Source organism: Castor canadensis, chromosome 14 (genome assembly GCF_047511655.1).
Source record: "Castor canadensis chromosome 14, mCasCan1.hap1v2, whole genome shotgun sequence".
NCBI lineage: Eukaryota > Metazoa > Chordata > Mammalia > Rodentia > Castoridae > Castor > Castor canadensis.
In genome coordinates, this window is record NC_133399.1 from 55,025,121 (window position 1) to 55,052,477 (window position 27,357).

General features: G+C 47.0%; 1 protein-coding gene across 1 annotated transcript; it reads left to right on the forward strand.

The window, feature by feature from the left end:
• Positions 1–1,811: 1,811 nt before the first annotated feature.
• Plat (plasminogen activator, tissue type) lies at positions 1,812–24,174 on the forward strand. The gene is made up of 14 exons (XM_020159476.2): positions 1,812–1,962; positions 11,575–11,669; positions 12,607–12,649; positions 14,390–14,527; positions 14,984–15,094; positions 15,442–15,616; positions 16,278–16,369; positions 17,813–17,987; positions 18,453–18,538; positions 19,745–19,940; positions 20,043–20,179; positions 20,325–20,465; positions 21,771–21,937; positions 23,295–24,174. The coding sequence occupies exons 2-14, from the start codon at positions 11,598–11,600 to the stop codon at positions 23,451–23,453; spliced, it is 1,692 nt and encodes a 563-aa protein (XP_020015065.2). The 5' UTR covers positions 1,812–1,962; positions 11,575–11,597; the 3' UTR covers positions 23,454–24,174.
• The last annotated feature ends 3,183 nt before the right edge of the window (positions 24,175–27,357 follow it).

Consider the following 27,357-nt stretch of genomic DNA (forward strand, 5'->3'; position numbering starts at 1 on the left):
TAAATCATTTCAAATTTACCAGAGATTTGCAAGAATAGTGAGTCTAAGGATCTCTCCATGCAGCATGGTGTAGAATTCCTAACAAGAATAGCTGTTTCTAAGGCTTTTTTCATGCCGGCCATCCGACATGGTGTTTCTCCCAGTGTGTGTAATTCACACGATTGGCCCAGGTGACCCGTGTGTGAGTCTCTAGTCTAGACAACCTATACCACAATAATGCTGATTTCATATCCATCTGACATTTACCCCAGTCCCTGAAAAACTAGATGGACTTTATCTTTCTTTCTTTTTGGTGGTGGTGCTGGAGAGGAAACCCAGGGCCTCTCACATACTAGACAAGCACCCTACCTTTAAGCTACCTCCCAGCCCGGGGTTTCCAAAGTTAAACTCTGTTTATGCCTTCTGGTTCTAAACACGTTATCAGAAGCTTCTTGTCCACTCTCCTTTTCTCGAGCTTTCTGCAGATATCTCATCACTTCTTACTCAGATTGGGGCCTTTGTCTTTGTTCTGATGCCCCATCCCTGTCCACTGCTGTGATAAGGGGCCCTCATCCCTGTTCTCTGCCCTGGCAGGTGACACATGCAGGGGGAGGTGCCCTGCTGCAGAAAACTCCCCTGCCTGGGAAACGTCTGAAGCAATTCTTCCTCACAGTTTCTCTGTGCCACTCTGTCCCCATGTTATCTGGGCCTGGATTTTATTTCACTTTTTTGAAAAGAAAGGGCTTTGATGCGAATTTCCCAGGATATGATGTCACCAGGATTTATTTTAATTACCACTACTCCCCCACAGTATCCCTTGACTAAAATCAAAGTCCCCATTGTCACCATATCAGCCCCTCTCACCTTCCTCCCCAATTCTCAGACTTCCGTGGAGTCCCCCAGAGGGAAAACAATCCCTTATAATAGGAGCACAAAGCCTGGGTTTCTGGGGCTGCAGGGTGTTAGTGGGTCTGAGTCATTTGGGTAGTTTTCGGTAAAGCTCAAGGTACCTACAGTTACCCACAAATGCTCCTCTCAGCCAGATATCAACCAAGGACAGCAGATGCCACTTCCCAAGCCCCTCTGATGTGCTGTGTGCAGGTTGTCCAGATCTAATCCTCACATCCCTTGCACAAGACAGCCCAAACTCAGCAGGTTGCAAAGCTTGCCTGAGGCCATAGGCGTCATTCCTGGAGGATTCAAACCAAGACTTTGCATGTGTCTGTCAGTCACCTGAAAGATGCCAACCTTTCAAATGGGTTGTCAGTTTCCAGGAGCATTTCCTTTTGAGAGGGAATTCCAGAACACAGACAAGCTCCCATCAGCTTAGGTATGGATGGCTCAAAATGGAATCTCAGACATGGCTTAGGCAGTGTATGCTGTGCACTGACTCAAGGCCCTGCCCCACCTCGGGGAATGGTGGAGCTGAAAAGGTGTCAAAGGCCCACTCGTCCAGTCCTTCACTTGGCAGTCTGAGATGATTCCAGGGAAATCAAGTGGCAGGCCTAGGTTAGCACCAGGCCCTCTGTGTTTTACTGCCCCTCACGGCCACCCCAAGTGGCCCATCCCTTGTGGTGATGGCCTTAGAGCCTGTGGATCCTGAGAATCCCTTCCAAGCTTTGAGTCTAGTGTTCTAAAGGAAGATGGCTCTTATGGTCCTGTCCAACTCCCAAATTCCTGTGATTCGATGACATCAGGACTGTGAATAATCAAGCTGGCGCCAAGCCAGGACTGGCTGTGCTGCCCACGGTGAACTTCCTCCCCCTCCTAAAAACTCAGGCCCGCCCAGCTGCTGGCTCTGTCCTGGCCCTGTCCACTGGGATCCTCCTGCTTGAGAGACCCGCCCGCCCAGTGCCATCGGCCACACCCCCTGCCTGGAACCTTAAAGGAGGCCAGAGCTGTTCAAGGAGGTCAGAGCCGCAAGAGCCCAGAGCTCAGCGCTGGACAAGCTCCGTGAAGGAGACAAGGAGGCAAGAAGCTGTGGTAAGTTGAATTTCTGCGGCTCTCTGGCCACCAGCTCCTCTTTTGTCTTTTAAAGTCTTTCAGACAAACTGAACCATTGAAGGAATGCTTAGCTGAAGGGACCAACTTTGAAATGTAGGCAGGAAGAGAATAGCTCCCATCCACCCAGAGAGAAGAGCTCTTTTTGTATCTGCAATGACTTGGGATAGGATAAGCTGAAGTGATTTGCAGGGGTGTGTGGTGAGGAGAAGGGAGCAAATAGAAGGGGTGGCTTTCTTGCAGCAATCTCTGCTTGCACAGTAAAGGGGAAAATGAAAAGAATTACACAGAAAAGCTCTGAATAGACAAAAGGAGCACCACATGACTAACAGGCAGTAGACATAAAATCAGCTGCCCTCGGACACGTGGCCAGATAGTCAGGAGGGTCCTGCAGGGTGTGATCTGTCTGCCTCCCTCATCAATGAGCCCATGAGGAAACTGAGGCTTGGGGTACAGGGGCAGAGGGTGACTTACCTCCAGGCAGGAAGGGCTGGAAAAGAGAAGCAGGTCATTTCCACTTGGAGTCAGGGTAGAAAACAATGCCTCTGATCTCCTCCCTGTGTGTCCCCCACTCCCCCGTAATCTCCGCCAGTCTTGTCCCCCAGCTTTTCCTCAGTGTGCATCAGTCAAGTGTGTAGTCCTCTTTAAGGGTGTTTCCACTGCAGAGGAAAGTAGCATCAATGTCTTTTCTTCCTAATGCACTCTGCAGGAAGGCAGAGCAAGGCTCGCTAGAGTCTCACTGTTACTGTCTTTATTTTCTTAACCTCACAGGGACAGTAGGAGGGATGAAGGGCGGGAAGGAGAGAAAACTTGCTGAGCTCCCAAGTAATTAGTGACAAACTCAAGGGCAAAGAAGTGTGGCAGCAATGATTTACTTGTTGGCCACTTTGGAATAATAGTCTTGTCTGACAGACGACAGGAAAAATTGTGTGTGTGTGTGTGCGCATTTGCAATCCCATGAACAAATCCTGAAAATACAGTTGTGAATAGAATGCCCTGGAAGGTGACTTAGCACATTTTGCCTGTGGGCAGGAAGGTCCAGCCTGTATCCAGCTCCTGCTTGTCCAGAATTGGTGTCTGATGGGTGCCTCCTGCCACGGCCTGTGAGGCAGAATCAGGGATGCTGTGGATGTTGAAGCATGAATAGTTCCATCTGTCTGTCTGCACCTAAAAGGTTCTCAGAGATTCCAGCCTTGAATCTCATGGAGCAATATTCCTTATCCTACCCCTGGCCAACACAGACTCTGCCCAAACACCCCCAGATGCCCCAGTTTCTTTGGCCTGCCTCCTAGCAGGTCTCCCGGAGTCTGTGCCACTAAGATTGTTTCACCCAGGCAGTGTGGGCCATTGGTACAGTCAGACAGGAGCTGGGAACACAGTGATCCTGCTGTTCACCCATAGCTCACGGTGGGCCTCTGCCTTCTGTTTCCCTAGGGCCTAGTGTGCCCATGAGCACAGCCCAGGACCAGTACATTTCAAGCCCCTGTAACAAGCAGCCCAGGCCTATCTTTGGGGTATGACTTGAAGTGACTATAACTGCACAAGGTTTTTTTGGGTAGTGAGTGAGAGGATCATGGCACATTCTGGAAAGCTTACTGTCCACGTGAGGCCTACTCCAATCTGCCAACAGGAAGTATTTTTCAGCCATGGGGTTTTATAGCATTTGCAGGGGTCCTGGCTGGGTTCACCAATTCCGAAGGACTAATGGGAGTTTTAGGACTTCCAAAGCTTCTGAAGTACAGTTGATTCTCTTTCATCTGATGGTTGAGGTAGCAACATAGTTGCAGTGATAGTGGGCTTAGTTAGTTCTACTCAAACTTCACAGTCCACCTACTTCTCTGTCCAGTACTGAGGAAAATTTTGAGGTTTTAGTTAAATTGCTCGGCTGCCATTTGATGACTTAGCATTGGGCATCTGCCATCTTAGTAAGTTTTTGTTTCCTGTGAGTGAATTGTCAACTGTTTTGACAGTGAGCTTCTGGAGAATTCTGTTTGTTCATACAGGCTTTGTACGTACAGGGAAAGCATTCTGTACGGGGAAGCTAAATCCTGAAACCCAGAATCCATACTAGTTTCAGAATACTAACATCATCCTGGTCAAGTAGCTCACAAAGCCACGTAGTAGGTCTCAGGTCAAACCGGTCAGAATGAGGAGGACCTCGATTCATTGAAGATTAAAGGTAGAGAGTCTTCAAGGTCACCCACCTGATCCAAGCCTGAGTCAAGCAAGCCACACGGTCTTCTTTATACTGGCTTAGTTGCTTGCTTACACCCTGCCTGGGAAGCAGACTCATGTAAAAGCAGGTAGAGGACAGACTCGGTTCTCGATCACTAGAAGGGAAAAAGAAGCAGGTGCTGGGCACACTGTGGGCATTTCAGAGGCATTTTGGAAGGAGCAGCTCAGGAGAGCTCTGTGCTGATCATGATGTCCCAGGAAATGCTAGCCACCCGTTCTCCTGGCAGGACTCACACAGCTGGGTGTGCTCAGCAGCTGGCTGCCCATTACACATGCTGCTGGCCAGAGTGGCTCCTGGCTAACAGACCAGCTGAGGTGTGCCAGCCTCAAGATGTCCCTGATGCACACACCAGAAGCTTCGAGACGTTTCCATGGGGATTGACTGAGTCCTGAACCTTCTTGGAGCCTCTAAAATCATCACTGCAGGGCTGAGCTGACCCCAGATACTGTAGACCTCTCACTGAGTGCCTTTCTGTTTATTATACAGCTACAAATAATTCCATTGACTTACAACTAGGTTAGGGAATCCAGACCAAACTCCCCCAAGGCTCCATATATCCCTAGAACTCTGAGATTCAAATCACACCTCCTCCTATGGACCCCTGAAAGAAGAGCCTGGGGTGTGTGGATCCTACCCCTTTGCCACTCAGACAGAGGTGTTTGCCCTAAAGCCTAAAGGGCTCTGGCTGCTGGCTGCCAAGATCCTGAAACCCAAGCAATGGGCTCATCTTGGCCTTCATTATCTGCTGGACTACTCTTGTTCAGTAAACAGCTTATATGAATTCCAGAATGCCCCTTTGGCCATCCCGACCTCCGTAAGACTGAGGTGACACCATTCTCCCTGTTCCTGTTCATCCCCATCCCGTACAACACAGCTCCCATCACTCTGGACTGAGAGCGGCCCATTACTGGTCCATCCCAACCTAAACTACTCAATCTTTGAGCCTAGAGCGTGGGTGTGGTTTCCCACCACGTGGGCCTCCTTCGTGTCAACAGACATTGGATGGTGAAGTGTGGCAGAGGCAAATCAGCCTGTGAATGCCAGGAAAGAGGAACTTTGGCTGAGCCAGGGCTTGAGATCCAATGGATGGTGAGCACTGGGAAGACACAGCCTAGGAGGTTCTCAAGTCCTTTTTTGTGAGGTCTTTAATGAGCAGTCTGGTATCAGCAGGGTTTCTGGAAGGCCCAGGGCAGAGGTGGGGAAGCAAATGCGGTAACCCAGCCCCTACAGGGTAAAAGAGAAGACTGGGTAGCTCCATCTCCTCTGGCTGTCCACACTGTGTTCATAGAAAGCAAGCTCGTTTTGTTCTGCCTGGTGTGGCATGAGCCAGTGTCTACCGCCTGGGCTACAGAAAGAGAGAGGACAGGATTTTCATGGCTGATGTTGTTCTGAGAACTCCAGTCCTTTCTCACAGAGAGCCCTGACTTTCCAACAGCTGTGTGCTGTGTATCAGACACCCTCCTCTGCTGTGACACCTGATCACCCAGATGTGTCAGCTGCTAATTCTGACTTCCTTAGAGTTCACAGAGGCCCTGGCATATGTGGTGTAAATAGGCCTGGGAAAGGCAAATAAAAAAAAAAAAGATTTAAAATAGGAGCTAAGCCACCACCCTGTACTCAGAAAATAATGGCTCGTGTTCCTACTGTTCCATGAACTTAGATGAAGGGCATGAAACTTTGTGTTGATTGTAGAAAATCCAGTCATGGGTTGTCATGACATATCCAAATTAGCTAGGACACAAGATTAGGCACTAACACTTGGACACAGCGAGGACCCCGTGGAGTTTGGTCTCATCAGCCTCGCTTGCTTCTCCTTGCTGAAGGGCGCTCACGGCAGTGAGTGCAGCTGTCACCCCTCTGCACCAGGCACTGAGCAGGCCTTTTCCTGCTGCTTCTCCAACTAGCAGACACTCCAACAAGATGGGAATGATTAGCCTACTAAAATCCCAGGAAACTGAGGCTCAGAGAGGCCAATTGCCACCCAGAACTGGAAGTGACAACTGGGGTTCAGTTGGGGACAGTAAGACATGGACAGAGCGTTAGGTTTTAGCCAGGAGAACCCAGTATTCTGAGTTGGAGTCCAATACCATCACTCCTCATTGGTCTTTCTGCTCTTGGGGGGTTCGTTTCTCACACCTGTAAAATTGAGTTAATATTGCCTTAAGTGACGTACACTCAGTGTGTGTGCAGATACCTTTTGAGTGAGGCACGTTGCTCATTCACAGTAATGCTGCTGTCACGTAGGCCAGTACAATTCAGATCAACGTGCCATGATCCCGCAAAAGCTTCCGATGACTGTCTTCTAATTCCAGTGCTCGGAAGGCTGGACACAGGCTGAGGAATTATCGAGTCGCTGCATCTGGAATTGCCCAGCGTGATGTTTGCTTTAGGGAGTGGAAGGAACACGAGGGGCTACTATGGTGGCTCAGCATTGTGTCCTTTCAGATTGACACCAGCTGGATTTCAGGGTTTGCTTAGATCCCGGCTCCAGGTTAACGTTCAATTTTGCACTGCTGAGTTCACTTTGACCATTGAACCTTGGTTTTTCTTCTGAAGGGTCCACATATGTTAAGACAGGACTTCTGTGTTTAGCACAGGAAGAGGCAGGAGAAACTTTTATTTTTTATTTCCAAGATACCCCAACCAACACTTCGTTAGTTCTTCCAACACCACAACAAACATGCTCAGCGGGTTTTCCTGAGGTGGATTTTATGTAGCTCAAACATAGTTCAGGCCTATATTTTGAAGAGGCTTTGGAGAGAATTCTGCCCTGGTGGGCAGGTGTGGGGGGTGTCAGGAGAGGATTCTATACTATTCACCTCACCACAGTTGATCAAATTAGATTAAGAAAGACTCTTCCTCTTTTCCCCTGCTTATAAATGACTACTATTCAGAAGAGAGAGCCAGGCCTGGTACACTCCTATAATCACAGCCCTAGGGACTGAGGCGGGGGATTGTGAGTTTCAGGTCAGTCTGGGCTACATAGCAAGATCCTGTCTCAAAACAAAAACAAAAAAGAAGAGAGAAAACAGCCTATGGAAAGTTAATGCTTAGAAAAGTTAAGAATTGTGCTTATATGGTGGTAGTTTTTGAAAGTGGTTTGTGTTCAGAGGCCATGGTCTCCATAGAGCAGAACCTCTAGTCTAGGGGCTAGAACTCCAGGTCACAGGCTCCCGTCCTGGGTCTGACTCTGCTCCGACAAAAGGTGAGCTTCGGGGGACCTCACAGCCCTTTCTGTGGCCTAGTTTCTTCTCCCAGTGTCTCACCTCACCCCTCATTCTGTAGTAGAAACACGACTTCCCTGGCATAAGGCATCTGGCCATTTCTTCTCTAACTCGTTGGCATCTGTTCTGGGCTGTGGTGGCTGCGAGGGGAGGGGGTGCTGTTTCAAAGTTCAAGTCATTTTAGGGTGTTGGTAATCCTGGAGGCAAACTCTTTCCTACTCAGATTTCCAGGGAAAAGTTTTACAGAGCAGTAAGAACCTACGACTCTCCGGTAGCAATCCTTGCACATGGTGCAATTTTCAATTCCCTTTTGTTTTCCCATTGCAATTTCCAGCGTCCTAGCTTGTTCATGTTCCTGCATTCTTGATGGCAAGAGTACAAGCTACAGGTCTTCCAGTTCACCAAATCGAAGGGATGGCATGGTCTGCACCTCAGATCTTAGAATTTGACTGATTGGCTGCTTTGTCCAGTTCCTTTATTGCAAATCACTTTTCTGTATCACAAGGGAAAGAGCAACAACAGGTGGCAAGTGTTTGAATTAACACGCTTTACCTATTGACGAGTCTCAGATGTTAGTTCTGGGAAGTCTGGGACAGCCCATCCGGCTTGGTTTTGCACCACTGGAAGCAGGCTTTACGACTCACATTATAGCTGCTTCTGCGAGGGATGGCACCTTAGTTTTCATTCAGTCATTTTTATCTCTTGAAAATGAGTTTAGCAGTCCCTTTCCTAAGGGCAGATTGCTGTGCAGGGAACATAGAGAAGGTAGGAGGAAGACAGGGAAAAGGGTAATGCAAAGATCCTGGGGACAGCAGATCATCTACCCTTCTCCAGGTCCCTCTGCCAGTTCACCTACTGCCATTCCACTAGCTCTGCTCAATCCAGAATGAAACAACTACATGCCCAGTGCCACCAGGCATCAGCCCCACATTATCCATGCAGAAATGAGCACCAGACATCTGGCTGGTGCAGTTGTCACTTTCCTGTATGGCATGAATCCGTTGGGAGAGGTACTGTTTACTGTTAGGGTACCTCTCCAGGAGATCTTGCCTGGAGTTGGGTCCCTGTTCCTGCTTACCCGGCCATCGTTCCCGTTTCCCTGGAACCGTAATCATTTGCAGGTTAATCTAGGCTGTTTTATTTGCCAAGCCTATTTGCCCTGTGTTTTCTAACTTATGCAGATGCTTTGTCAACTTGCCAAGCCCCAAGTCTGCTGCAATCCACCTCCCAAAGACAGTGCTTCTTCCGACTCTGTAAAAGATCAACTTTGCATGCTAGGGTGGGCCTGCCACACCAGGGGCTTTTGGGCCTTGGAAACCACAGCCCTTACTGTCATTCTACCACCCGCCTCATGCAGTATCCAGGGATTCCAGCCCAACAAAAGGCAGGTTCCATCCTTTCTTCTTCTTCCTTGCTTGCTAGATATTGTAGTTCTTTAATGACCTTGGGAAATTACTAAATAAGCAAAAGGAAGAGAACACAGAAAAAAATTCCAGGTCTCTGTACAAGCCTGCAAAGGGCTTCTTAGACTTAGTCCTCATGTCCCATCACCCACCCTGGTCTCCCTGGAGTACTTTGCATCTCTTTTTGGTGGTTGCCTGTAGTCTGCAGAGTCAAGATCAGCCAGGCTCAGTCCACAGACCCTGAGTCTGAGTCCACATTTCTGGTATTCACTTCGTTCTTCACCCTGGCACTACCCCCAGACCACTACGCCCACTTCTCTAACAAAGACAAACAAGGACGGGTGAACTGTTCTCTCTTGTCTTGGGATGTGCTGTTTTTCACTGGCTAGTGGGTGACTAATTTCTCTGTCATCTTCTTCCTCTATGTGGCCCATCCAGTGCTCTGCTTGCCTCTGTGAAGTGTAGAGGGAGCTGTGTGCCATTCATCTGTGCTGAACTCAAGGCCCATCAAGGCTAAAGGCAGCAAGAAAAGAGGAAAGGAGTCTCATGGACTCCCATGTGCTTCTGTCCCCTTCATGCTGGGTTGGGAAAGGGCTTAGCACTGCAGTCCAGCCTTGTCTGTCTGCCCCTCTGCATCCCGCCCACCCCCATTAGTCCAGTAAAAGCTGGTCCTTGGGAAAGGTCGATACCTCATTTCTTGCTTTGCAATTGTTCAATTTCTAGAATTGCACCCCGGGTAGGAGGACCTTTAGTTCTCAAAATAAAACAGTTCCTTGGCAGAGTGTGAGCCTGTGACCCTGTGACCCCAGGCACAGGGATCACAGGCAGGAGGATGCCTAGAGGAAAGGTGCAGTGAACAAGGAGGCTGAAAGGACTCCATGGTTTGATGTACAAGGTGAAGTAGAAGGATTTCTTCTTCCCTGAGTGGTTTATTTCCTCACTCAGGGAATTCTGAATTCCATCTGACAAAGCATGTGCAATCTGTGCATCTTCCGGGCTGCCTAAGACAATAAAAGTGGGACAATCCATAAACAGAGGATCATCAGGAAGGAAGAGCAGAGTAAGTTTAAGAAGGTCTGTCTGCAAAAGGTTATAGGTAGTGGGATACAATTAAGAAGGGGAATCTAAGTGGAATTTTGGGAAATTTTGAGAGGAGGGAAATTTGAAGAAAAACAGCAGAAGAGAAAAATCCAGAAAAAGTTCCTGTGATTGGGAGGTTCCACCATGCACTCCTGTTTTGGTGGTCTCAGCTGCTATTTCTTTTCTTCTGGAACTGCTTGAAACCAGTAAGCTGGCGACCCAGCTGCCCCCTAGTAAGGAAAGGGCCACACAGTGCTCAGCCCACCCTGCCTGGAGTCTGTTAGAGGAGACAAGGAGGGTGAGTCCTTGGAGTATCTGCAGCTTCTGCATCTTCTCGGGGAACTGCTGCTGCTCAGCTCTGGCTGCCCTTGTCTTCCGCCCCTCCAAAAGCTCTGAGCTCCCTCCTGTCCCACCTCACCCTGCCGCCCAACTTCCCTGGGGAAGAGGAGGCTGATGGCACCTGCAAAGGGAGAGCTTCCCAAAGAAAGCGGGAGCCAGAGTCCATACAGGCCGCCTCTGACCCACAGGCCTCCAGGTCCTCAGGATGGGGGAGGGGTGGGAACCAGAGTTGTTGTGACTGAGGGGAATGAGTCAGGGAAGGGAAGTCCTGCTTGAATTCTGCAGATGGAGGGGTGAGGGCCTGCCAGACCACAAAATAACTGACGACCAACTAACCCACTTTCTTGCCCAGGGCAAGATCAGTGGGAGGGGCAAGTGGGAACTGGGAATGGGGTCCAGGAAGATCTGAGTCTAATGAGAAAAGCCAGATGCTGCCTCTGTTTCAGCAGCTCTGCACTTTACTGGGGTGTCTAATAGTCTGTAAAAGAGGAGACAGATGGGGTGGGGGAAGCCTTCCCTTCCATGGATGAGGAAACCACGGGGCATGGAAGCAGCTCTGTCCCGTATAAGAGGGAAAGCTAAAGACCGAGGGAGGAGGACTGGTGCCATGATGTACCAGCAATGAAATTGCTACGGCTTCCTCTGAAACAGCCAGAGAGGACGTTACTGTGTCTCCATCTAGACCATCTCAGGGCAGAAGCCAAGGCAGGACACTGGTCCCTGGGCTGCCAACAAGTGCCAGAAATGGCCTTGCCCTTAGACTTGCAGAAGTTTCTGGAAAAAATTATATCTTCCAGCAATCTGAGCATCCATCAACAGATGAACAGATAAGGAAAATACTGTCTACCCAGACAGTGGAATATTAGGCAGCCTCAAAAAGGAAGGGAATCTGACACAGGTAGCAACCCGGATGAAATAAAGCAGTCAAATACTGTATGATTCCATATCTGCCACCTACGCAAAGCAGTCAGATTCTAGGCGGGGGCAGGGAGCTATTCTTTACCAGCTACAGATTTTCATTTCCAAGTGATAAAAATATTAGAAGGGACACCCTGCTGGTTGCACAAGGGTAGGTTATCTATTTCATGCCCCTGAACCAAGCACTTACAAATGACTAAAGTGGTACATTTTATACTATCTATATTTTACCACAATAAAAACACATGTCCACAATTTTTTTAAAAAATCATTTTCCAGGCAGTTGCCACGGGAGCCAATGTCAGAAAGAGTTGCCAGGTGAAGTCGCAGGTTCTTGAACTTTACTGCTCTTTGCCCTCCTGCATCATGTGCTTAACCTCTTCTCTTCTTCCAGAACTGAGAGACACTGAAGAGACCATGCATAAGATGGAGAGACAGCTCCTGGGTGTACTGCTGCTTTGTGGGGCAGTCCTCGCCTTGCCCAGCCAGGTGGGTGTTGTCCAGCTCCATGTTCTCTGCCCCTCCAGGTGGCCACATCTTTCCAAGGGCAGGAAAAGTGTTCAAGAGGGGAGATGCAAAGGGACATAGGGCCAGCATGGCCACAGGATGCAAAAGCACACACTCCCATCTGGATGGGACACTCTGGGTTCCATCCAGCAGTGGAACCCAGGCGACAGTTCTTATTTCCATCTCCTGCCCTGACTGCCTTCTCTGCAGTTGTTTTAAAAATGGTGGTGCGTGCCTGTAATCCCAGCACTTGGGAGGCTGACGCAGGAGGATTTCAAGTTTGAGGCCAGCCTGGGCTACATAGTGACACCTTGTCTCCAAAAACTAAGGGCTGGGAATGTAGCTTAGTGGCAGAGCACTTGCCTAGCATTCAAGATCCTAGGTTTGATCCTTAGGAGCAAAAGAATTAATCCATAAAGTATTTATAAGACAATTCAAGCACCGTGAGCCATAGAAGAAGGTAAGCTGGTGGGAATGAAAGCTACACTCACACTCTTCAGAAGTGCAAAGGGCACCATATAAGGCCAGAGAGTAAAATACCTCTGCAGCTGGATTTTAGAGAGGTGAGAGTGGGGTGGCTCCATGGAGGAACAGAGAGCTACAGCTCCACGCTCTAGCATGGTAGCCACTAACCACATGCAGCTAGTAGATTTGAATAAAATTGGAAATGCATTTCCTCAGTCACATTAACCACATTTCAAGCGGGATTAGTGGCAACACAGCATAGATGGGAAACACATCCATCCTGCAGAGAGTTCTTCACATGGTGATACCTGTACCAAGGAGAGAAGAATTAGAATGAGGAGATGAGCGCTCCCCTCCGACCAGTTCCAGGGGTGGGGTAGGGTGATTCCTGGGCAGGTTGCACATGATTGGTAGATATTCCAGCATGTGCTGATCCTTCCTGGTCTCTTTGCAGGAAATCCATACCCGAGCCAGAAGAGGAGCCAGATCCTTCAGAGGTAAGAGGACGGGCTGGTTGGAGGCAAGAGGCAGGTTTGGACTGAGTGGATTTAGACAGCCAGGAGCTTCACAGATTCACTTTCAGCCAAGACCTACTTTCTAAGTAAAGGGAACCTTTTCCAGGGGAATTCTGCAAACAGGTCTACTATTCACCAGTTGCCCAGTTAGCTGAAGCTCCCAGACATTCTAAGAGGAACAGTCAGGAAGTCGGGGGATCACAAGCTGATGGGAGCCCACCAGTCCATGGTACAAAGTCCTGTGGTACAGATGAGAAAACAGAGTCCCAGAGAGACTTCGAAACTTGCCAAAGGCCACCCATGCTAGCAACAAAGCCAGCATAGCCACAGCTGTCCATGTCCTCCGGGTTCTTCCGTGGGCTGTTACTGCATCAAAGTCTACTCCACATTCCTTAACTATCTGTTTCCGCCTGTTGGTAAAATCAAAACAACTAACACAGGCTGTCTCACAGACACGGTGTGGAAAGACTGTCTCTCCATAAGCGCCATAAGTCCATGTGTGGAGTTGACTCTGCAAAGCAGAGAAACATTTCCATCAGGATTCCAAGAAGAAAACATATGAACTGCTGATTTTTCTTGACTTGGATTTGAAAAACTTTAGGTCCAGCTTCAAGTTCTAAACTACCAAGCTGGGATCTTCATCTTTCCTCTTTTATAACCTGGTTCCTTTGGGTCTGGGAGACCTTTTTTTTTTTTTGCAGGGAGTGGGGTGCAGGTGGGGGGCACAGAAGTGGAGAGGCGTGCTGGAGACTGAACTCAGGACCTCATGTATACACTACCACTGAGGGACCCCAGTCCTCTGGAAGACTTTCCAACACCTTTTTTAAAGTGGAAGTTTTCTTAGATTGAGCTGAGTAGCAAGTCCCTCCTCACAGACTTTCAAAAGAAGCAACAGCACTTTTTATTTCTTCAGTACTGGGGATGGAACCCAGGGCTTTATGCATGCAGGGAAAGTGCTTCTTTAGTTAATCAAAGTTGTGTTTCTAAGTTGGCATTTCAAAGATGGGAGCACTTCACCTGTTTTCATTGTATCAAAACTATTAATGGAAGTAGCACATTTTCTCCACAGACTAAAATGCCAATTTTCTTTGTTTGGGACCAAAAATTCTGTGCTGTGATACTTATGTACATCAAAAACTCTGGCAGGCAGTTAACATAATGTTTGTTTTTGTAATTAAGATGAAAAAAATAGAGTATTACTCAAAGCAAATGTATTTTGGTAGATAAATTCTTTCAAAACAAGGCTCACTGGAGGAAAAACAAAAGGAGTCTGATAAAAATCAGGATTTCTAAGGAACACACGTACATTAGTCACTGCTCGGTGTCTGCAGACAATGGAGTTTAGGACCTTGTTGAGGATGCCAAAGTCCAAAGTTCACAGATACTCAAGTCCTTTATATAAAATGACATAGCCTCTACATAGCACCCGTGCACATCTTCCCAGATACCTGAAGTCATGTCTGATTACCTGTAATACCTAACATAAATGTAAATAGTCATTCTATATTATATTGTTTTGGAAATAATGACAGGAAAAAAGTGTGTACATGTCAATACAGATGTAACCATTGTATCTGTAGCTATGTTTTTAACCTGAGTTTGCTTGAATCGTGGACACACACAGTACAGAAGGCCACCTGTGTACTGCAGCAGGCCCGGGGTGGTGGATCTTCATTATTTTTTTAATCATATTCTGAAGAGGCCAGCTTGTCTGTGTTACAGTAACCTGCAGAGATGAGAAGACACAGATGACCTACCAGCAGCATGAATCATGGCTGCGCCCCATGCTCAGAGGCAACCGGGTGGAATACTGCTGGTGCAACAGCGGCAGGTCCCAGTGCCACTCAGTGCCTGTCAGAGGTTCGTATCCTGGCCAGTGCTGGAGGCAGGGGCAGGAGGACCATGAGTTTAAGGCCAGCATGAGCTACGAAGTGACGTCATGAATCTCTGTCTCGAATATCTTCTCCCTCACCCTCCAAGAAAAAGAACATATGGACTTTGTGCCAAGGCTTTGCACTCAGGGCCCCGGCTCACAGCCCAAACCCTGCTTCCACAGTACCCAGTGGGTTTGCACCTTTAGCAAAAGTGAAGGTGCACGATGATGGAGGGGACCGTGTGGCCCCAGCCCGGTACCTTCACTCACCCAGCCTTCTCATCCTCATATGGAAAATGGGGGTTCAGTAATATGTTCTTCACAGTCCGCTGTGAGTTTCAAATTAATGTTAGGAGCTGGCATGGAAAGAGCACACAGCATTTTAAGTCATGTTCTTGGAGCTGCTTTGGAAGTAGTTGAATTTCTTCCTTTGCACTTGACAGGTTGCAGCGAGCCAAGGTGTCTGAATGGGGGAACTTGTCGGCAGGCTCTCTACTTCTCAGACTTTGTCTGCCAGTGCCCTGATGGGTTCATGGGAAAACGCTGTGAAGTAGGTGAGTGCATAGGGGAAGGAGTGAGAGAGGCCTTGAAACCCTAGCTCCCAAATGCACCCAGAAAGGAAGGGCGGTGTGTTTCAGAGGGCAGGTTGGGCCTGGGGACAGGGAAGGAGTAGCCAAGAGTGGTTCAGGGAACCACAGCATTGGGCCCAGTGGACAGAGTGTCAATCGGAATCTGGCTTGGCCTCTGCAGGGGACCCTGGCTGCCCAGCTCACTCTGGCTCTGGCAGCTTTGGCAGCCAGCCTGCCCCATGGGGCTGAGGTAATGAAACAGAAACCCTTGAGAGCCCTTTGGACACAGAGGGGCTCCCATGTGAGGGGTCACGTGTCTTGCTGTCACTCAGATACCAGTGCCACGTGCTACAAGGATCAAGGCATCACCTACAGGGGCACATGGAGCACAGCAGAGAGTGGGGCTGAGTGTGTCAACTGGAACAGCAGTGTGCTGGCCCTGAAACCCTACAGTGCACGGAGGCCAGGCTCCTTCAAGCTGGGCCTTGGGAATCACAACTACTGCAGGTGAGGGGGGAGAGGGAGGACACACCTGTGTCAGACCAGTCAGGGTTATGCAGGGAAACAAAACTGGCACCATACAGGCAGATAGATAGATAGACTGACAGCTGTGCAGGCAGGCAGAAATAAAGTGGCTGATTTTGAAGGAATCGGTTCACACCATCATGGTGCTGATAAGGCTGAAATCCTAAAGCAGATCAGCAGACTGGACACTCAGGCAGGACCTGATGTGACCTTCTTGAGGCTTAATTTCTCCCCAGTTTTTGCTCTTAAGGATTTCAACTGATTGGATGAGGTCCACTCTCATTATTTGGGATAATCTTCTTGAAGTCAACTGATTACAGGTGTTAACCATAATCGTTAAACACCTTCATAGCAATACCTGGATCGATGTTTGGTCGCATGCCCTGCTACTGTATAGCCCAGTCAGGTTGACACTAAGACTAACATTGTCCCACCCCTTGTCAACTCGGCACCCATATGTATATACATTTCCTTAAACCATACTTATCTCCAAATACAGACAATAAGTAAGTCATATTTCTGCCTAACATGACGTAAGTGTGCAGCATTCCCACAGTGCACTGATCCTCCCCCAGAAGAGTATGCCTACTCTTGGGTCTGAGATTCGAGACATCTCTTTAACCCTCCCTGGCTGATTTTTCAGAAATCCAGACCGAGACTCGAAGCCCTGGTGCTATGTCTTTAAGGCAGGGATGTACACCTCAGAGTTCTGCAGCACACCAGCCTGCTCCAAGGGTAAGTGACAGTCACCCTACCTTCCCCATAGTATTGCAGGAGGAAAAGCATGCAAGAAAACAAGTCTGATAGAAAGAGCTGGCTGGGAGCCTGTCCTCATGGCTGCAGAGCTGAAAACTGGGAGACAATGGTCTTCCCAGGCTTGGCCTGTAGTTTTTTGACCTTGAGCTGATCTCTTCACATCTCTAGCCATTAGTCTCCTCACCTACAAGTGTTGAGTATCTCCCCTTTCAAATTAGTAGATTCTCTCTCAGTTTTCTCCTCTCTCTTTCAAAACATTTAATGTGAAATAATTTTCCAGGTTGAAAAAAATACAAGTTATAAAAAGCACTACGAATTCAGTGGTGCTTTCACAAATAATTATGTATTGCAATAGTATGAAAGATTTTTTTAAGTTCTAAATCTACATACGCAAGAGTGATGTGCACTGAGTGTGCAGTGTACAGGTAATGCTGCTGTCCTGTGAGTACAAAGACGTCACAATAATTCTAAACATTAGGAGTCACAGATCTCGTCTCACAAATCCCTCCTGACGATGGTGTTTCTGCGGAAGTAGACGTCCTCAGCTTCATAGAGGGACAGAGGGGGGATGGGGAAAACACAGGACAGTAGATGGCACTCTGAAACATGCATTCTTCCAAGCCAGAGTACTGGCAGATCAGTGAGAGAGCAGCCTGCCAGTACAGCTCACTGTGGCCCCCCAGGCTCTATACAGAACGCCCTAATTTTACTTTCAGAGCAGCTCCAAGAACCATCACCACTAGGGAAACACGGTATCCTTTCCTGCTGAATCTGAGTACACTGGGGTGTCTGTCCACACAGCAGTCTAGGAAGCCACCACTGCGGGTACAAGCTGGCCCATGAAATGAAGTGTGTTAGTCAGCCTTGTGGCACTGTGGCACACACCTGCAATAACTAGCTGATAAACAGGAAAGGTTTACTTTGGTTCACAGTCAGAGGTTGGTCTGTGACTGGTTGGCCCCTTTGCTTTGGGCCTGTGGTGGCATGTCATGGCAGGAGTGTGTGTGTGTGGCATAACAAAACTGTTCACCTCAAGGCTGGGAAGTGAAAGAGAGAGAAAGGAAGAGACCCGGTGGCCTCCCTGCACTCTCAGCAATGTGACCCCCATCACCTAAGACTTTCCACTTGGCCCCCACCCCTTAAAAGTTTCTACCACCTCCGGTAGTGCCCAACTGGGGACCCTGACACGTGGGCCCCCGACACATGGGGCTTTGGGGAAATTCCTGATCCAAAGTCCAGCAAAATCCACTTGCCATCTATATGTATGAAGAAAAGAGAAAAGGGGACGTTGGAGACACCACATTCCTCTTCATGCTGACTGGTACCTTCAGTTTTCCTGGCCAGCACTTCTCCTTCAAATCCCAACTTGCCTGCTCCACTGTATAATTGGTTTGGCTTCATTTAAGATTCCCTTTGTTCCAGGAACAAATGAGGACTGCTACACTGGAAAAGGAATGACCTACCGTGGCACCCACAGCCTCACCACATCTGGTGCCTCCTGCCTCCCATGGAATTCCATGATCCTGATGGACAGGAGTTACACTGCATGGAGGAGTGACTCGCGGGCACTGGGCCTGGGCAAACATAATTACTGCCGGTACATAGCCCAGGGAGTCAGGTCTTGGCAGGGAGAGGAGCTGGGTGTGGGATGTGTGGGAGAAGACCAAAGGCTGAATGTCATGAATGATCCAGTGGGTGGGACTTTATCTACTCCAATCTCTTCACTTGCTAAGTACACCTGTTTTGCAACCAAAATCCCAAATTCAACAAAGGTGTCCTGTGACTACTTAACTCTCATCTGTTCTGTTCTTACCTGGCACTTCTTCACAGAAAAGCTCCCAGTTCCTACCAACGTCCCTGAGAGCTCAGAACACTGTTACTGACAGAAAAACTAAGATGAAGAGAAGTCTAGCCCCATTTTGGGAAGCCAAATTCGGGACGCTCCCTCCCTCGCTCCCCGCCCAGTGGTTTTGCTGTTGGTGTACTCTGCGTCTTCCACTCCTCTGTGGCCTGTGATGTGACTGCTTGTGTGACTGAAAACCTCCAACTCCCTTCTCTCTAGGAATCCGGACGGGGATGCCAAGCCCTGGTGCCACGTGCTGAAGGACCGCAAGCTGACGTGGGAATACTGTGACATGTCTCCATGCTGTAAGGGCTGGCCCTGGCCACCTCCCTTCGCCTGGTCTCACACCTCCATTCTTTCCTCTGCACCTTCTGCGTCTTCACCACTATCTTCTTCAGCCTGGAACTGCCAGGCTTCCAAAAAGGCCAGGCCTTGGTGGGGAGGGGGCTTCTGGGACTGAAGCAATGGTGGGGCAGTGACACTTAGGCTTTTGCATGGGGCTGATGGATGGGGGTCAGTTTCTCAGTAGACTCCGCTGTCCTCTCTGGATACCTCTTGGTAGTGGTGAATATGAGGAGACAGGGAGGTCTGTCACCTTTACTGTGGTGACAGGGAGACTCTGCATCTCTTTACTGATTAGGAAATGTTCTCAGAAGTCACATTCTTGCGCATGCTCTGTGGGCTCTGAGGAGGAAAGCTGAGCCTTGACTCTAAGGCTGGGACTTCTGTGAATTCATCCACATTCCCCCCTAGAACCCATTTAACACCGGGGAACTGGATTAAAGTTATGGGGTGGAAAGCTGAGGACAAATTCAAGTTTGTACCTATTCTCAGAGAGTAAAAGTTTAGCTTGGAAGTTGCCTGAGAATAGATTATTAGTCAGTTTCTGTGAACACACCGAGAAGCCAGGATCCAGAGTCTGACTGGGAAGCAAAACAGCCACTTAACTCCCAGCCTCGGTCCTTCACGGCAGGTCCTAAGTGAACCACTGTAGGACGCCCCTCCAGAGCCTGGTAGGCTGGGCTTTAATGGAAGCCTTGTGTGGAGGTGGGATTTCACTTGGCCTTGAAGGATGGGTAAGACTTGAAGGACGTGTAGGTGAAAAACAGGTAGACATTGCTCAGAAGCAAGTTTTCAATACTTCATTATTTCTTAAGTCAGGAACCAGCTGTAGTTAAACTGAGAGGGAATGAAGCATAGCAGAAAGATCCTTAGTTTGAGAGACCACAGACCTGGGTTCTAATCCAGGGCATTGCAGCCTTGAGCAAAAACATTTCCCCGTTCCTGTGAGTCAGTGTTGAGAGGGATAAAGATAACGTACACACAATACTTGGCATGTCAGGCAATGTACTCAACAAATGGAAGTTAGGATTTTTATACCTTTGCAGACTATTATATCATTCTCTGCCAACCTATTGAACTGTAGCCTGTAAAAGCTTGAAATGCCAAGAGAGAAAACCCACATGCATGCTCCGGGCTTGGTCTCTGACTCTTGTCCTTTCCCTCTGCAGTGACCTGTGGTCTAAGACAGTACAAGCAGCCTCAGTTCCGCATTACAGGAGGACTCTTCACTGACATCTCCTCGCATCCCTGGCAGGCTGCCATCTTTGCTAAGAACAGGAGGTCGGAGGGAGAAAGGTTCCTGTGTGGGGGCGTGCTGATCAGCTCCTGCTGGGTCCTGTCTGCTGCTCACTGCTTCGAGGAGGGGTAGGGCATAGACTCCTGATGGGTTTCAACTCTCTACAGCCTTGAACCCAGTCCATTGGAGTAACTCACAGCAAGAGCATTCTAAAGCTATTTCTCTCTTAGGTTTGCTTTCCACCACCTTAAGGTGGTCTTGGGCAGAACATACCGAGAGGTTCCTGGAGAGGAGGAACAGAAATTTGAAGTAGAAAAATACATCATCCATAAGGAATTTGATTATGACACTTATGACAATGACATTGGTAAGCACCGGTTCACACTTGAGTAAGCACATGTGCTGACTGTTTGCATATGTGCCCCTTCTTCCAACCATGGCTCCTCCCCCTGCCTTCCCCCTAAAATGGAGGCCACTCTTTCTCACAGCTCCTCTTCCTGTCTCCCTTCCAGCACTGCTGCAGCTGAAGTCAGATTCCACACATTGCGCCCAGGAGAGCAGCTCTGTCAGCACCGTCTGCCTCCCTGACCCTGACCTGCAGCTGCCCGACTGGACAGAATGTGAGCTGTCCGGCTATGGCAAGCATGAGGAGTGTAAGTGGAAGGAAGTCTGGTCCCATCCTGTCTATTGCAGGATAGCAGGGTATGTGGCCATGGAGCAGCTGGCAGGAAAAGTGGTCACAAGAGCTGGCTGAGTTCTAACTCCGGTTCCAGCACTGTGCTGAGTAAATGTGGGTAAGGCCCCACCTCCCGGGGCAGCAGAACCCAGCATCCACTTCCCAGACTCACAAGGCCACCAGGCAGGTCAAGGAAAGTCTGAGTGTTCTGAAGAGCTTGAGGCCAGTAGAGTACAGAGGTGAAGGGCATACATTCTTGCACACTGGGGTTGTTCGGGCTGAATTCAAATCCCAGACCTGCATCCAGCTTAGCTGTAGAACTCTGGATATCAGCTTTCAGATGATGTTAACAGAGACCTGAGATAAGTCAACTTTGTTTTGCACCCAACTTCACTTCATGGTCAGCTGGTGCGTTGTTTCTGAGTCTGTGGCAAGGGAGAGCCTCATGACAGGAGCTGCAGCATGTAGGAAGTCGCTCGCCTCACAGAGACCAGGAAACAGAGACAGGAAGGCGTGCCCCCTTGACCTTCCTTCCTTCTGATATCCCACCTCCTAAAGGTTCTACCACCTCCTAAAAGTACCACTGGCTGGGGACATTCAAGATCCAACCTATGAAAAAAAAAAAGATCCAACCTATGGCAACAGACACGGATTTTTTTTTTAATATATTTTTTATTTTCAAGGGGTCTCACAATATTGCTGAGGCTGGCCTCAAACTTGCCATCCTCCTGAGTAGCTGAGATTACAGGTATGGGCCACTGTGCTTGGCTCAGACATGGATCTTTTTATTTAAACCACTCTAGGCCTCAGGTTTTTCAGTGCTAAAGTGGAGCTGGAATTAGATCCCTCAATATATTATAAGGATCCAATGAGCTAATATGTCACTAAATTAATGTTCTCAAGGAGGTGTGGTCCTGCCACTGAGGAGAACTATGGCAGTGTCTGTTGCCTCTCAGGCTGAAGGCTGATACTGGTATTTAGAGAGCAAAGCCAGGACTGCTAGGCATCTGCCATGCTCAAGACAGCCCCCCCAACTAACATCCATCTCCTCCAAACATCAGCGCTACTGCTATTGAAAAACTATGGACTGACCCCTGTAAAGTTGCTTTTTTTTTTTTTTTTTTTTTTAGTCAAAACAATAAAATACTGTCATAGGATTCAACCTAATACATGTAACATTTGATAAATGTTAGCTTCTATTGGAAAATTTGGCTTCCCTTTCCTAAAGGTTTACAAATAACTTTCCCTAAAATCATAAATCATTTTCCTCCCTTCCTTTCAGCCTCTCCTTCCTTTTCTGAGCAACTGAAAGAGGCTCATGTTAGATTGTACCCATCTAGTCGCTGCACATCACAACATTTGTTTAATAAAACCGTCACCAACAACATGCTGTGTGCGGGAGACACACGAAGTGGAGGAAACCAAGCAAACCTGCATGATGCTTGCCAGGTAAACAAGAGTGTCCCTCTGTGCTCTGGACGAGGATAAAAATGTTCCTTGGCCAACTGGCCCTTAACCAAGGAAAAACATTAGAGCCAGAATAGAGAGGTTTCATCTTGGTGAGGCCCTAGGAATTCTCAGAGAAGATAGATCAAAGCAACCTAAATTTAAGAAATCTAAATGGCAGGAAATTTCCCCAGTGTCTGAACAGGAAACTCCACCTGGTACAGGATTTCCTGCCAGCCCAGGAGAGTCATCAACTATTGAAGTGATGGGTAAAGCAATGTAATTAAGAAATTCTTGACTTCTGCAGGTGCTAAAGAATTGGGGTCTACTTTGTAGGACAAGCAGGAGCGGCAACTTACTGGAAAGCTGGACATAGTTGAGTGTGAGGAGTGTGAGTTTTAAAAGCTCACATTCAGCCCTAGCACCTTGTAAAGCAAAGCATTTTAGGTTCTCTGTTGGTATCCTTATCAGAGTTACTGCTTATATTTCATGATTAACAAGATACTAGGGCACAGGGACCAGATCAACCTGCTGGCATTAAGACCTATATATATCAGCAAGGAATTCCTCTTGCTCAGACATCTCAATATCTCTAGCACCTGGCTCTCTGTTAGGGCTGAGGGCCAGCAAGGATGCTAAGAGAAGCCCTGGCACTGGAGACCTTGTGGACTTTGTCTGCCTGAGGTGATCATATGGGCAACCTCCCCCCTGGGCCTCCTAACAGTACTGGATCTCTTTTCATATGGTTTCTTAAGAAATTTCAACTGTGCCACCTAGTCACAGTGAAAAGAAGATTGCACACAAAGTGGAACCTTGATCTTTCCAAGTACTTAAGTTTAAAAACAAAAAATCATTTTTATTCAATTACTAGAGTTTCTAAGCTTTTTGTACATCTTCCCAACCAATTTCCTTAACAACCTCATGAGGTAGTGTTATCTCTATTTTAGCACAGTGAGCCAGAGGCCACACTGCTGGTAAGCAGTGTAGTTCAAACCAGTGTGTTTTGTTTTTGAGACAGGATCTCATTAGATAGGCTAGGTGGGCCTCAAACTTGTGATCCTCCTGCTTCCACCTCCCAAGTACTAAGATCACAGGTGTGCGCCACCACACCAAGCTCAAACCAGGGTTTTCTTAAGGCCAAAAATGTCTGAGCAATTATTTCTCTTCAGTTATCTCACTTCTACTTTACCAGAGAAGATACAGTCGAATCCTCTAGAGGTTCAAGATGATTGAGACAAAATTTTTCCTCTCTGAATTAAGTACTTGGAAGAATAAAATCTTAGCACTACATGAATAATCCTAATATTTCCTTCAATACTCTGCCCTGTTTTCAAACAACTGACCTGTTCTCTCTTTGCAGGGTGACTCGGGAGGCCCCCTGGTATGTGAGAAGGATAAGCACATGATTTTGGTTGGCATCATCAGTTGGGGCCTTGGCTGTGGGCAGAAGGATGTTCCAGGGATATATACCAAGGTCACTAATTACCTAGACTGGATTCAAGACAATATGCGACCATGACCAAGAAAACCCAGTTCCTTGAAACCCCAGGAGATTCAGCCTTCCTCCTCCAGAAAACACTCTGCAAGGACCAAGTGCATCCTCATGAAGACTTATAAACAAACCACCACACAGTAGGAGGGGATAGGAATGATGAAGTGTATATCTTTAATAGGTACTTGACATTTTGGAAATTTTCAGGGATGAAGATCTGATTTTAGAATATATTCTGTAAGATAAGAAGACAGATAAAAATAAATGCCAACCCCTTCCAAAATGCCACCATCTAGAACAAAGAGGTTAACAAAGTCCCCTTCTCTTAATCAGTGGTGAAAAGCTTTGGAAATGGCACCACAAAGATGAAAGTATGCCTCAACAGGAGAAAATATCAGACCCTTCAGGAAGGAAGGGCTGCATTAGAATAGAGCATGCACTCCTAGTCACAGAAAGCCCTGACAGACCTCCAAGAGCTGGACTGGTTGGCCAGACCCTGTTCCCCAAACTCCTGGAAATCAAGTATTCTATCCTGCTTTCCCTCCACCATTCTTGGGAGGTGTTGCTTTTGTGTACAGTGTAAATCTTTGTTCTTTATAAACTTTATGATTGAGTGGGAGAATTGTATTATTTTCATAATTGATGAACTAGATTTTAGCATATTTATATCGATTTATTTTAGTTTTTACTTTGTTACTATAACTTTGTATAATACTGTACTTAAATAATAAATTCAGATGTATTTTCACATTTTTCTCCAGTCAGAAAATGGAACATTTGGTAACATATGTAGCATCTCATAGCTTGCTTATTCATGTTATTCATGTTCATATTCTTGAATCATTCAAAGTGTTGCGGGAGGTTGCTAGCTGAGATACGCGACTCCAGGCTGTTAGCAGGAAGCAACGTTTTATTGAGCCAGCACGGACTCAGCGGACCCACGTCCAAAGGCTGAGCCCCGAGAACAAAGGGGTCTCACCTTATATACCCTTGCAAGCAGGCTACAGAAGCAAAGAGCAAGGTCTAATCCATATATGGTTATATTAAATTTTATTGGCTACTTTACCCTAGTGCTATGTGACTTTCCCCTCCCTGGTGCTACGTGACCTTCCTCATGTTCAGATTCCTCAGGTTTTTATCTCTGCTATGCCATCCCTACCTCCCTGCTACTTTCTCAGGACTCAGGCCTAATCTATTTTCTTCTGATCCTGCTACATTATTTCTTCCTTTGAGGCTTGGACCCACTTAGGGTCAAAGAGCATCATCTTTATTTAGGGGTTTGTATTTTTATAGCATTATTACATGAGTGGCCATTTTTTTATAACAGGCTTTATAATAGTCTTGATAAACCACAGCACCAGGAGAACCAGGCAGGGCAATATTAAGCATGTTTTTAGAATTAGGCCCATTGGCCCTATCAGGGTTTTGAATCCACCTAAAGCAGAAAACCATCCTCCAAACAGGTCATTGGGATCCCATCCTCTCCAAGTCTGGACTGGGACTTGGGCAAGCTTTCTCATTCTGTCTGTGATCTCTTTTATAACCTTCTTTTTTTTTTTTTTTATCATTCATCTGTAAGCAGCAGTTGTTTAGGTTAAATTTTTTACAAACTTCTTTCTCAGAAGCAAGCAAATAGTCTAAAGCCAAGCGGTTTTGATAGCTCGCATTGTGCATCTTAGTGCTTTGTTTTGTCAGCAAATTGAGGATAAATTGAATAACCTCTTTTAGTTTTCTTAGTTATAATTTTAACAACAGCCTGCAGCCCGATGATGTGGTTGAGCATATACATAGGGGTGCGATAGCCCTAGGTCCATCTTTTGCCCAGGTGACAGGACCATAGTACTGGATGATTTACTCAGGAGGCCATTTGTCATCTTTTTCCCAAGCCCAATGGTCTCCCATGTTGTCCCTCCACAAACATAGCATGAAGTGACATTCAGTGTCTGGGCTATAGACTCAGCCTGTGAGAGGAACAAGGTTTTAGCTTTGGCAGAGATGGAAAATTCACTCCTCATCTCCTCAAAAAAGGAGTGAAAAACTTGGTATGAGGAACTCATGGGTAATGGTTACTAATTTGAGGTGTATCAGACTCTCAGGGTTAAGATGCTTTTTATCTATTTTTATATTAATTACTTTTTTTCATGTTTAATTAGATGGCTTAAGTACAGTGAAATTTACAGGGTTACAGGTGCCACAGGTGCAGTTAGGGGCAGCTCTCCCCTTGTGAAGGAGGGCTGTGTATTTTGTCCTATGTTAAACCAGATCGGTAACAATAAATAGTAATTATGCATCCTGCTCAAAAGAGAGAGAAAAGGGCAAATAAAAACCTTTTACCGTGAGATCAATTAGTGGCAGTGGTTTCTGCCAAGCCTGTGGTAAAGACTAGGGTGAGAACAACAGCAACAGATACAGACAGAGGTGACAATGCATTTCAGTGAAATAACTGGTGTGAAAAACATAGCCCGTTTGTCCTGTTGGAGAGTTGACACCTCAAGCTTTTGCTAGACTAGTCAGCTTCCAGGATAACTAGAGCAGGGCTGTCATCCCGCCCTTCTTGATCCCCTGCTGTTTCCTGGGAAATGAAGTCCTGTCAGGGGAGGGTGCTCAGGTTCCAGAGGGGGAACCTACATGGTGAAGCCGGATCAGGGATGCACTCCCACTCGAGAGAAGCTGGCTTGACTGGACTGTGGTGGATCCAAGGAGCAATCTCTGCTACTTTAACTGCAGTGGGGATAGACAAGATAACAACCAAAGGGCCCCTCCAATGGGGTTTTAATGATTGGAAATTTTAGGGTTTTGTTTTTGTTTTGTTTTGTTTTTTGAGTAGAATTACCTTGGCAACAATATATTGTTAGTATATATGTCCAAGAAAACTTGTTTAGAAAAGTTAAAACCACCATCTTTAAGTGTTAAAGGACATATTTAGACCCAGTAAAAATATCTTGTCTCTATTTTAGTAGAAGACCCTATCTAAAAATATGAGTTTGTGTCTGGGAGGGCTTTAATGCCAGATAGCCACACATGCATAAGAACAATTTCTTTAATCCTCTCGGCCTTGGTTATTTTGAGAGGTCTGGCACCAGTGACTCCATTTGAACTTTTATGGCATTCCCCCTTTGTCTCCAAACTGTTTGTCTCTGAGAAGTCTCTTTTGAAGATCTGTCTCCCATCCAAGTACTTACCAGGCCCGACCCTGCTTAGCTTCCAAGACCAGAAGAGATAGGGCGTGTTCAGGGTGGTAAGGCCATAGACTGAAGATCTTTCTTGATTGGTTGCTCTTTCCTGGATTTTGTTCGTGTGGTTGGTTTTGGTCCCACATGAGGGGGGAAATAAGGAACAGATTAGGCAGGAGTCAGTGCCAACTACACCCTTTTGGCAAATTTAAGCAACAAAGAGGCTTAGAAGGAGAGGTTCTTAGGCAGTGGGCTTCTAGACAAGGACAATACAAAACAAAATCTAACAAAAATAGATGTTTAAAAACCTAACCTGGTTGACACATAAGTAGTTATTAGAGTCATTTTTTTATGGACTTGATTGTAAATGTCCCAGAAGGATCAGAACTGTAAGAGCCATGGTTAAAATTGTGATGGACAATTTAGCAACTAACAGAACAGTATATCAGTACGACTAACTTTTTGTTACTGTGTTCATCTAAATTTTGTATTTTAGAAGGCTTGATATACTTGAAAAACATAAATATATTTAATATATAGGAACCAGCAGCAGGATCACAATTCTATAGAGGTTATACATACTATCAGTTTAGTTGTTGCTCTTGAAGTAAAACCTTAGATTTTTATCAATTGTCGGGGGAAAGACCAGTTTTAGTAAACCCAAATAGCCCAGTCACAGACACATACAGGGTACCAGCTATATTAGAATCACCCATGACAACAGTTGTTTAACCATGAGGTCATCTAGAAAGTTTTAT